At 40.5% G+C, this 12,941-nt stretch overlaps 1 protein-coding gene across 3 annotated transcripts in view; it reads right to left on the reverse strand.

The window, feature by feature from the left end:
- Dars1 (aspartyl-tRNA synthetase 1) overlaps window positions 1–12,941 on the reverse strand; it is a 51,553-nt gene that overhangs the window by 6,540 nt on the left and 32,072 nt on the right. For all 3 annotated transcript variants that reach the window (XM_055602269.1, XM_055602261.1, XM_055602277.1), the window contains exons 7-11: window positions 12,225–12,284; window positions 5,975–6,086; window positions 4,482–4,616; window positions 2,324–2,471; window positions 960–1,106 (exon numbers count right to left, since the gene is read on the reverse strand). In XM_055602269.1, the coding sequence (XP_055458244.1) occupies window positions 960–1,106; window positions 2,324–2,471; window positions 4,482–4,616; window positions 5,975–6,086; window positions 12,225–12,284 (602 nt within the window). The remainder of the gene's footprint in view (window positions 1–959; window positions 1,107–2,323; window positions 2,472–4,481; window positions 4,617–5,974; window positions 6,087–12,224; window positions 12,285–12,941) is intronic.

Consider the following 12,941-nt stretch of genomic DNA (forward strand, 5'->3'; position numbering starts at 1 on the left):
CACACACACACACACACACACACACACACACACACACACACACACACGAGGTTTGTTTGTTTGGGACAGGGTCCTCTTCATAGCCTTGGCTGTCCTGGATCTCACCACATATACCAGGCTGGCCTGGCACTCAAGAGCCCCACCTGCCTTTGCCTCCCGAGTGCTGGGACCGCAGGCATGCGTCAGCACGCCCAGCTTATGAAACACTTTTTAAAGCACTTTGGTCTGTGTGTGGCCGCTCTGCCTGCATGTACGTATCATGCGCACTACACGCAGGCCTAGCGCCCTGTAAAGCCATGGGTCCCCTGTGTCCTGTGGGACCAAACCTGTATCCTCTGAAACAGCACAAGTGCTCTAACTGCTGAGACACCTCTCCAACGCTCTCTCTCTATAATACCATTTTTTAATTTGTTGTGACTGTCTGCATCTGTTCTACAAAAACAGCAGGTACGCTTATCCACAGAACCATCTTTCCAGATCTCCCTTTCTTTTTCTTTTTTCGGTTTGTTGAGACAGGGTTTCTCTTCGGAGCCGTGGCTGTCCTAGACTCACTTTGTAGACCAGGGTGGTCTTGAACTCACAGGGATCCGCCTGCCTCTGCCTCTCCTAGTGCTGCCAGCTTCTTCTCATTCATTGAGGCAGGGTCTCTTTAAGCTCCTCTGGTTGGCCCAGAGCTTGTTCTGTGGTCCAGGCCAGCTTTGAATTAGCAAGCCACTTGCCTACTGAGTACTTGGGACTACTGGCCTGTGCCAACAGGTTTGCTTCCTACATTTGTCACAGAGTAATAAACAGGGAGAAAAATGAAGTTAGACAAAATTATTGAAGCACAGGCATATAACGCTCACATTTTTATTATGTAAAGTAATATTCTACAAAGTACCAAAGTTAATAAAAGTTATTAGTTAGGTGAAACACATTAAGCCTAAGCAGTGAAGTTAAAAGAAAAAGCAGGGACCAACCTTAGATCTTCCTCGTCTCCCATTTCAACTCCTGCTTCTCTAAGCATAGCTAGAGCTTCACAATATTCCAGTCTTAACGTTGGCTCCAAAAATTTGAACGGCTCACATGGGAACTGTTTACTTACAGTTTGAATTTCAGTCTGAAACCTGTATGTTAAATGCTTTAGTTAATAAAATGTTAAATATTTCTTCCACAAGAGGTCACTATAAACAATATAGAATTTCAGTCTTCAAACCCCTGACTATATCAAGAAAAGCATTATAAAATTAAGAATTAACTTGCAGCCTTTCTTGGTGAGACCTGATAAGCTAGGGTCAGATGAAAGGGAAGGAGGAACTCCCCTAGCGGTGGACTTGGAAAGGGACAGGGAGGAGATGAGAGAGGAAGGGGGGGATTGGGAGGGAATGAGGGAAGGGGCTACAGCTGGGAGCCCCTTTACAGTTTATTACAAAGTAAATAAACTGTAATTAATATAAAAAAATTAAAAAAGTTGACAAAAAATTAACGTACTTAAAACATTTAATTCCATTTCTTGGTTTCATGTTTTATAAAAAGATTACAGTGACATAAAGGATCACAGGTGTGAGGGTAATCAGAGTCTCAGAAAATAAGCAAGCATTCTTCACAACAGAAACACAGTTCTCTGCAGCTAACCCTAACCCTGTCAACAACAACAACAACAACACTTTAGATTTTTCCTAAAATTTTATGGATGGAATGATAGGAGACTTACTTCAAATACAGGGAAGGGAAACAGAGATAAGAATTGACCGTAGACTGACAACGCGAGACTTGCTGGACCTAATTTTACAAACATTCTAAAGCAAGCACTGGAGAGATGCAGCGCTGGCTAAAAGCAGACTTCCCTTGCAGAGGCCCTGAGTCCAGTTCTCAGCACCCACACCAGGCGGCTCGCAGCTACCCTAATTCCGGTGTTAGAGAAACTGACACCCTCTTCTAAACTCTGGATACTCGCAGTCACATGCACACAGCCTCACAGATGCACAATTAAGAAACAAAGAAAGGTCCTCACACCCATAGGGGACTACAGCGTGTGCCACACCTATAGTCACTGATTTGGAAATGACTGCCGCTTGGGCTGTTCACCTACTCATGCCTCTCAAAGCTCTGAGTCATTGATGGTGCTCATCTGGGTATTATTCTGCAACATAAACACAAGTGGGATATGGCACAAGCCTCACAGTCCAAATTACAATGCAAAGAAAAACAAATGGTTTCTAAATGACCTGTAAAATACAGAAATAAGGCCGTTTCCAAACTGTTGCCCCACCACCCCTCCCCCAACAGAAAAAAGCCAAACAAAATAAAAAAACAATTGTTTCGAAATTAAGGCCATTTTAACCTTTCTTGAAGTCCTTTGAATATTTGCACCAAGGTGTCAGCAATTTCTTCTACAACTTCATGGTAGTGGTAATTAAAAGCCATTTCAATATCCAAACCAACAAATTCAGTCAGATGTCTATGGGTATTGGAGTCTTCGGCTCTGAAAACTGTTAAGTTAACCAAAGAAAAACAGCACAGTATTTTAAGTCTTGGGTAACTGAAAACTTAAATGCAGATTTCTACTTGGTAGTGGCTAAGTAGTACTATTTCCCCACTCCTAGAGAGACAGAACACTGACAAGCCATCTGTTTCAGCATTCTCCTACACAGCTAGTTCATTACAAACTCCCAAGTCCTAGATAAAAGCAGAACCAAATGCAAATTAATAAGAGGCTCTTGGGAACCCCCAGGGAATGCAAGATCCTGAGGCATCAACTCAATAATTAAAAACAGATTCAATTATGACCAATATAGTGAGTTTGTTTCCATTTTATTAAGATACAGCTCAAGAAAAACGAAACTGCGTAAATGGACTAACATCATACACTTCCCAGCAGCTGCCCGTCCAGCTCCTATGCTCCTACCCCTCCCGGCAATCCTCCAGAGCAGCTCGCCTCATCTTTCACTCCACTGCCACAGTAGTGTACCTGGAATACGTCACTGCCGGGAGACTCCCAAAAGACTACCATAACCAAGGCAAATGACAAAAGTCTCAAACCTTATATTTTCCAATTTAGTCTTAGCCTATACTCCAATTTCTAACTTGTGCTTCTGTTTTCTCTGTCCATGCTTTTTACCCATCCTATTCATTCTGACTAGAACATATTTCAGTTTTTTCATATCCTACTACATCCTTAAAGCCCACTTTAGTTTGAATTTTCTTTCATGGTGATTCCAGCAAACAGTCTTTCTACACTCACTGTCAACTGTACAGCACATTCTGATTCTTGTTCTTTTGAGATAGGGTCTCACTCAGTAGCCCTGGCTCTCTGGAACTCACAATAATCTTCCTGCCTCAGCATCCTGAGTGCTACTGGGTTACAGGCATGAAGCCACCACATGGCTACCTGACACAGACTTAAAGATGATGTCATTTGGGTACATAATCATGGGATTACTTTGTAATTCATGTGACTGACCTATGCATGCATGGCTTATTCAGTGCCAGAAGTGGGGATAACATTTGTTTCCTTTTGCTCAAGACATGGCTTGTAAACCAGGAGTACCACAGTTATCTGGATGTTTGTGAGAACCAAGTCTCAGGCTTCACCCAAAACATACTACTAGAACCTGCATTTTGCCAAGATGCCCATCAGCATTTGGTGAATGCTGCTGACTCTTTTACGGACAAGGCACCCAGCTAAGAATATGTATACAATACATGTCTAGCAAATAACTGCTGATAATTTCAGAAAATTAAAACATTTAAAATTTGGGCCAATTTCTCTATTAGTAAAAGCTTAAACTTCATTTAACTATCAAAAATAAAATAATTTGGTTAAGTTTAAAAAATATTTCATTTAATATATATGTGTATGTGTGTGTGTTTTGCCTGCATGTATATCTGTGCATCATGTACATGCAATGCCCACAAAAGCTAGAAGCAAGCATCAAATCCCCTGGAACTGGACTCCTAGCTGGTTGTTAGCTATGGCTCAGCAGTTAAGAACACTAGCTTCTCTTCCTAGAGGACCTAGGTTTGATTCCCAGCACCAGCCTGAGAACTCAAGAGATTCACCTGCCTCACAGTCCTAGGATTAAAGCTGTATATCACCACACATGGATGGTCCTCAGAGCACGCCTTTTTGAAATGAGATTCTCTCTCTCTCTCTCTCTCACACTCACACACACACACACTCTTTGTCATTTCTACCTTGAAAAAATTGAGAACTGAGTTGAGAAACTTGCATACACTAAGAAATGCTCTCCCACTAAGCCAGCTGCATCCCTGGCTCTTAAATTCTATTATTTGTGTAATCTGAAGATAAAAGGATTTAAGCTTTCAAAGTATCTAAACTTTCTACTATTATTTCTAATATTATGAGTATTATACTATATAACTACTACACTACTATGTAACTACTATTATACTATACTATTAATATTATAACTACTCTACTAATTATTTAACTCAATATAATTACACAATTAATAAGCATATAAATGACAATATCTCACCTGGCCCAATGCAGAAAACCTTCTCAAAATCAGCACAGATGCACATCTGCTTATACAGTTGTGGGGACTGAGCAAGGTAGGCATTATTTTTAAAATATGACACAGTGAAAACATTGGCTCCTCCTTCACTAGCAGCTGAAATAGAAACATTTGTATTATCATAACCAATTGTATGCTAATCCATGTAAATTCTCAATTTTAAAAAGTAGTTGACTTAGAAAAAAAAAGAAAACCTAGAAAAATTAAGAATTGCAGATAAATATTCCCTTTTCTGAATTGACTTCATGTTTATTACTTTAATGCTATTGAAACTAAATGAATAAATAAAAGGACAAAAGATATTCTTATTTCCTTACATTTTTTCTGAGACAGGGTCTCATCAAGTAAGGCTGCTGTCTTAACTACCTTTTTTAACAGCCAACAAACAATTTTATATCTTTTTGTTGTTGTTGTTTTTTCAAGATAGGGTTTCTCTGCATTTCCCTGGCTGGCCTCAAACTCAAGAGCTCCACCTGCCTCTGCCTCCTGAGTGCTGGGATTAAAGGTGTGTACCACATGCCCAGCACTTTTCTAATTGTCACAAAATGCAACGTTTAATTTTTTATCTATAACTAGCTGCTATTCGTTTTATCGTATGTATATTGTTTTGCCTGCATGTGGTATGTATATCATGTGCACAACTTGTACCAGGGAACAGAAGATGGCATTGGATCTCCTGGAACTAGAGCAACAAGGGCTGTTAACCAGTGAGCCATCTCTCCAGGCCCATGAATGATATTTTTAAAAAACATATTGCTAGCCTTGACAGCAGTGGCAAGCTCCTTTACCCATTGAGCCATTGTGTACCGGCCCTGAAATGTTTTTTTTTTAAGAACACTGGATATTCTTGCAAAGGTCCTGACTTCAATTCCCAGCAACCATGTCGTAGCTCATAGCCATCTATAGTGACATCTGGTGCCTTCTTCTGGCTTGCAGACATACATGCAGGCAGAATGCAGTGTAAGTAACAAACAAACAAACAAACAAACAAATCTTTAAGAAAAAACAAGGTGTTTGCCAGCAAGACCAGCTAGAATGATATTTGTAACACATGTTTTAAGTGTTATGTCAGCAATTACAAAAGGGTAAAACAATTAAGAGAATATTCTCATGCAAGAATGACATCAACAAATATCTAGTGATTTTTACAAAGAAGTTTTATAAAAGTAAACTGTAGCATCAATTTTGAAAAAAATTTACATAATAAAAATACCTGTGGCCTAACTTAAACCGCAGGAATTGTGCTGGGTTTGCTACTGCTTCACTTCCTCATCGTTACCACAAAGCACCTCGAGGGTAGACTACGGAACACTGTAGACGGTGGCATTACTGACCGCAAATCACAGCACTGAACCTTAAAGGGACTCTTGGGATTATTCCATTTAAAAAATTAATATAAGCAACACCTAGGAAAATTATTATTTTTTAATTATAGGGTACAATATGAAGCATACCTGAAATAATTTTAGGAGTTTGGATTTCCACAAAACCTTTGTTAATTAAAGTTTCTCTGAAGAGATGGCAGATGCCGGACTGGAGACGGAAGATGGCCTGACTCGTTGATGTCTGTAACAGAGCATCAATATCTACTTAAATCAATCTGGCACACCAAGCAATCAGCAGGAGCAAGTCAAACTATTGCTGTTCTCAACAGTTTCTAAGTCCAATTGTCCTAGAGAAGCTGGAACACACAACAACCCAAGCCAGAAGGTGATGAGACATGCTGCAGTCTGTGAATATACATGAGCATACCAAACCATTCTCACTACAAATGCTTCCCGACACACACTCTAATTTGTAAGAATTCCATTTGAGAAAAGTAATTAACAATTAATCAAACACCTTGCTTATAGGTTCTCTTGAGGATTGTTTTTAAAGACAACCAATTGAGTGAGTTGTATCCATATTTACATAGCATACAAATACTCCAAGAGTTTAGCATGGAATGAAAAGTTTCCAAAGACAGTATGAATGTTCATCTTAATCATCAATTACATACTAATTGTAGATAGCCATGCATCTGTCCCATTAAACTACGAAAATGAATACACAAAAGGCACAAGCATTTCACAACTCTGACGCACAATAAGCACACAAAGCCTACAGCAAGCAGCCCTTAGGAGCTTACTGCTGTTACCATTTCTATTTTCTTTCCTTTTTCCCCTTACCTCCTCAATTACCGCAGCTCCCTTTGTTTACATTCGAATTCAATCAAGATTGATTATGAGAGCTCTCTAGTAATTATCTATGCTCCAGTCAAAAGAAGTAGTTTCTTATCAAGTCTTGCAAAATACATTAAAGAAAAAGAGTTATATCCAACGTAGATGTTTAAGATACCCGACCTCAAACCACAGAGTAGCCACAGACTGCCGAGTTGGTACTCAGGCATTTCAATGAACGGCTCTACGGCCTCACCTCACTCCTGCCTAGGCACGCACCATACTCTGATGCAGACACTAAGGACCAAATAGCCACTCTGCATCTCCTTTACAAGAAAGGAGGAGGTTGAAGCTTATTGTTGTTTGTTTTTTCAAGACAGGTTTCTCTTTGTATCCCTGGCTGTCCTGGAATTCACGCTGTGGACCAGGACGATCTTGAACTCACAGAGATCTGCCCGTCTGCCTCCCCGAGTGCTGGGAGTAAAGGTGTATGCCGTCACCAGCACTGGCTTGAGACTTATTTTTTTACGTTTATTTTGTGTGCACAAGCCACATCTGAAGTGTGGAGGTCAAAGGATAACTTGTGGCAGCTGGCTCTCCTTTGCTACCATGTGGGAGCCAGGTGCAGAGTTCAGGTCATCAGGCTTAACTGCAGGTCCCTTACGCCTTGAACCATGTCACTACCCCAAACCAGGGAATACTTAAGCACTATTGATTCAAATTCAAAGCATAAATTCATAATTTCTCACAAAACAATGGACATATATTCTTTAAAGCCTCTATAATGTTTTAGACATTTAAATTCATACTGGAGAGGATGATGTGTGACTCTACTTGTTTATTTACTTGCTCGTGCTCGTTTATTTACTTGCTTGTTGTGTTATGTGATTTAAGAAAACACTGGTTCACTCAATCACCACAAACCGGTCCGCTTTCAAAACCTAGCAATGTATAAATCAAAGAGTAAGTCACTATATTGCTACACACATGGAGACACAATTCCCTGCAGTGAAACATAACTCTGTAAGGGCCTCTAATGTACTTCAGAGCTGTTAATTTCTTTTAGCAAACAGAACTAAACTTAATTATGTTTAAAACAAAAACCAAAATTTAAAACAACTCCCAAAACAACAAAAACCAAAAAATAAATACACCCCACCACATATCAAACCCGGCTCTTGGCTTTCTGATTATATCAACAAGTCTGTCAATATATGTGGAAAATGGATCCATGTTACATACAAGAAAAAACAGCTCCCTGTTGCATTAGGTTCCTCCAGGCACTTGTTCACTGCTGGAAAAACAGGCACCTATTTTATCAGAAAGAATGAACTGGGTGTATAGCTCAGGGCTGTATCATTTGCCTAGCATGCTAACATACTCAAAGTCCTGTGTTCAACTTGTATTAAAAAGAAGAAAACAGGAATGTAGCTCAGCAAAAGGTTTGCCTGGCATGCACGAGGCCCTGGGCTTAGTCTCTAACACCAAAACACAAAACAAAACAACACTAAGAAACTGAACACAGTAGAGATTATTCTCTGGCAGATTCTGCCTTTTAGACGGTTCGAGATGATTACAGTAGTGCATACCTGGAATACCAGGCTGAGGTAGGAGGACTGAGGGGTCAGGGAGTGAGGACTGCCACAGTGAAGAATGAGGCTGGTGAGAAGAGCCAATCAGAATTCACATTTTAAACGTGTGAGCTCTTCAAATGCAGTGGGAAAACATGTCAAAGGAAACCCTCAATTATTTTGATTATTGCATTAACCCTGTCTTAATGTGGGCAAAATTTCTTACAAGGAGGACCACACTTACTATTGAATGCACACCGCTGTCTCTGTACTCAAGACATAAAAGTTACCACTAACAAGCTTGAATATCCATGTGTGGAAGCTTGTCTGCAAGAGAAACTGTACTCAGGAGAGTAAAGCAGAGCCTGAGAAACTTTAGGTCAACTGTAGAATCATGCTTCAGCGACCAGTGTTCCTTCACAAAGCATCCTTAGGACATAAGAGGACAATGTGGAGGAACTAAAATCTAAGCAACAGTAAAGGGAGTTTCCTGACTTTTGGTCAAACAGTCATTCCAGGTAGAATAATATTTAAAGAGAACTAAAACTTCTGTCAACTCCTTAAAAATATGGACTATTTTAGGGGCTGGAGATAACTCAGCAGTTATCAGACAAGATGAAAATAAAGGGGGAAAAAAAGCAAGACTCAGTACATACAGAATTAGTTTCCCTGAGGTCATGTTATTAGGTGGTGGTGGTGGTGGTGGTGGTGAATGCTTTTAATTGCAGCACTTGGTAGACAGGGGCAGGTGGATTTCTTTGAGTTCCAGGACAGCCTGGTCTACAAAGCAAGTTAAACAGGGAGACACTGTCTCAAACAAACAAACAAACAAACAACAACAAAACAACAGGTCAAGAGGGCAGGTTAATAAGAAGAATCTGAAGTGTGAAGAGGGAGAATTAAACAAACAAAAACAAAACAATTGAGTCAACTGGTGGTGGTGGTGGTGGTGGTGGTTCACGCCTTTAATCCTGGCATTCAGGAGGCAGAGGAAGGTGGATCTCTTTGAGTTCAAGGAGAACCTGGCCTACAGAGTAAGTTCCAGGACAGCCAGGGCTACACAGAGAAACCCTGTCTTGAAAAACTAAAACAAACAAAAAACAAGACAAAACAACCACAGAAAACAACAACAAAACCCCAACCAACCAACGACAAAAAAAAAAAAAAAAAAAACAAACAAACCCAAGTCTACAATGAAACTGTTAATGGTAGTGAGTTTTTCACTATTCTCACAATAAATTATTCTTCTGTTGTGTTCATTTTGCGGCTTAAAACAAACAAAAACCCCTCAATTACTGCCTCAACAGATCCCACTCTAGCTTTTGCTTTTAGAGGCTACAGACTTCTTGCCAGTTAACGGTTTGTTTCTGAGTTTAGAGAGACTTCGTGAAGCTGGACTGAGAAATGTGATCAATGTGATGAACATTCTTTATCTGAAAATGTGAAATGCTCTAAAACATGAACCTTTCTAAACACTGACATGATGCTATAAACAGAGAAATTCACACCTTAAGACTAAGTTTTATGTAAAAAAATAATTTAAAATACTGCATATAAAATTATCTTCAGGAGATATACACACACACACACACACACACACACACACACACACACACACACACATATATATTAAGTGAATTTCATATTTAGGCTTTGGTCCCATCTCCAGAGAAGCTCACTTTGTACATTTACATATTCCTGAATCTGAAAAAAATCTCAAAATGTTCCCGTTTCAAGCACTGCAGTCAGAAGACATTCATTCTGTCACAGAAAGCCGGGTAGAAGCCATCTCTAAAAATCAGGCTAATGCAGAGTCTGTCAGCAAGCACAGTGGCCTCTCAATAAAGACTGGAGTCGCTGCAAAGCTGCACCTACATCACTATAGTGAGGGACTTCAGCAGAGCTCAGGTAGAGCGCAGCCAGGCCTCTCGAGCAGGCGGGCGCTGCCGTACACGACAAAGGTGCTGCAGGTGGAGACTGGGTGGTCAGGCGTCCCTGTGACACTGACTCAGGCCGTTAACACACACTCAGGGCACTCCCTGCACTACCTCAGACCATCCAAATCTATGTTACAAAATGTCAGACATAATGGCAATCACCTACGATGCACCCAGCACTCCCAACATTCTCTCTGTTGCTCACATAAACCAGCATTACTTTGTTTCTGCCTCTACTCATTTCTGTCACTGTGGGTTTCACTCCTATTACATTATTTCCCTTTAAATTAGACCTTAAATGGTGCATCTTTAGTAATATCATCATGAACACATGAATTTATTTTGCAAGTTACATAACTTGCAAAGCATAAGCATACATCTGCTTAACACACAGAAATATTGTATATTTCCACTTTTAGAAACACTACAAAACTGTAATGTCATAAATTCCAAAATGCTGGCATGCAAACTACATTGCCAAGAAAATTGTTTGTATTACACGGGTGTAAAAATTCTTTAAAATACAGATTTTCATTTTATACTTGAAAAAGAAGATAGACACTTGAGTACAAACTAATTGTTGTCTAAGTGTTTCAGGATTCCATGGTTTTGTTAATGACACTTTTAGAAAGTTATACTTTTTTAGATTTATTATGTGTGTGTGTGGGGGGGGTTGTCTGAATGTATATATGTGTACCTTGTCCTCAGAGGTCAGAAGGGGCCATTATTAGATCCTCTAAAACTGGAGTTGCAGATACTTGCCAGCTTCCGTGACAAGGCTTGAAAATGAGCCTTGGCAAGAGGAGCAAGTGCTGGAAACACACCCTACCAAGTATTTTAGTCAACATGACCCAGCACTGTTAGGACCTCCAACTTCTCAAGAAAAGTCACCTGGATGTTAATATGAAAACCTTCCCATCCCTCTTTTCCTCCCACAGATCACACTATTTTGCCCATGATGGCCTCCAACTCCTTTTTCTTTTATTTGTGTTTGAGCTAGGGTTTCATCACTGCAGCCAAGGATAACCTCTAATTGCCTATATAATGCAAGCGGACTTTGAACTTGCCTGCCTCGTCTCTTGAATGCTGAGATTGCTGGTGCACACAAGCATGCCTGGTCAAATCCTGGGTTTAAGTGATCCTTTCGTCTTAGCCTCCCAAATATCTGGGATCAAGGGCTGTGGTGTTGCACTCAGCAAAACTCCCATTATTCAATGGTGGCAATACGTTTAAATTATAATACCAACACCACAAACAAATATTTTCTGGGCCGAATTGTAGTACATGCCAATAATAATGTTGAACAAATAGTATTGGCAAACACAGTATATCTAACTCTCATGGCCAAAATACATGAAAAACCCTGAGCTTTCTAGGTAGTACCAGGAGGTTAGATTTTTTTCCCCCCAATATAAATTAAAATGGAGAAGGTTAAAAAAAGAAAGACAGAAAGCAAATAGAAGGAACACTAAGTGTACTATACTATAAGGGGACACTCACAATTGCAGAAGAATCAAAGTCAGAAAAAACCCGGGGCAGCAAAGAACCTGAGCCTGAGACAGAACACTGAAGCAGGAAGATGTGGTCAAACATTAAGAAAGAAAGATGACAAACCACTGATGAAACCACTGAACTCTTTCACTTGCCCTAAACCAAAAGGGCAACAGAAGCCCTGTGAGATGACAGTGTAAACCATAACAATGACTTACTTCATAAGGCCTGTCTCTGCCTGGCTGCACTAACTGTATTCAACCTTTTTCACATCTTGCAGTGAAGTTAACAGGAGCGTTTCCACTTGCTGTCTACCTTCACCTAGCAGCCGCCCAAACACTGGCCTTACCTTCCCGTGTTATTTTCAAACGAAGAACTCGGTCCCCTGTGAATTAGTGCTCACCTGCCCCTGGCCCTGGCAGCTCTTTCTAGCGGAGGGTCGTTCAGAGAGGCACTGTGTCATGCATCACACTTACACACAGGCAAGTGGCCATCAGCTTTCTGGTACCCCGCCTATAAGCTTATCAACAAACAAACGAGGCATACCCTAAGGTCAATGACTCTGTTGTCTAATCTTGTATCCTGGTTAACGGTAGCTCTTCCTTCCTAAAAACGAAAACAAAAACAAAAAGGAGGGAGGATGAGAAAAACAGATTTTACCAGTATTTTAAAGTACACAAGAACGTATATACCTCACTCTTAGAAGCTATGTTTCCCCTCAGTGAGAGACGGGTATGATAATACTGTACATGGAAATCAAGGCGCCAAGAGAATGGACAGAATAAGAGGAAAGGCAGGGAGGAGTTTCTGTTAGAAGGCAGAGATGAGGAGGAGGACGGTAGGGCACGCCTTCAGTGCCAGCACTTGGGAAGCAGAGGTAGTGGATCTCCATGAGCCTGAGGCTAGCCAGAACTACACAGTGAGACTGTCTCAGATACACTCACAACACCCCGACAACAGAGAAGGGAGTGGAAGGGAGGGACACTTAGACTACATGGCTCAGTGGGCAAAGCATGTCATTAAGGTATGAATATGAATATTGGCTTTCCAATTCTAATTATCTCTTGCTGCCATACATGGCGCTAGCTAGCTCAAACCGTGAGCTCTAGGATTAAAGTGAGATATCCTGTCTCACAATATGTAAGATGTGATTAAGGAAGACAGACAGTATTAACTTCTGGCATCCACCTACACAGATGCACCCACATATGTACACACACACACACACACACACACACACACACACACACACACACACACACA

The sequence above is a fragment of the Psammomys obesus genome, unplaced genomic scaffold, assembly GCF_907164565.1.
Source record: "Psammomys obesus unplaced genomic scaffold, mPsaObe1.curated_primary_1811, whole genome shotgun sequence".
In the NCBI taxonomy this organism is placed as follows: Eukaryota; Metazoa; Chordata; class Mammalia; order Rodentia; family Muridae; genus Psammomys; species Psammomys obesus.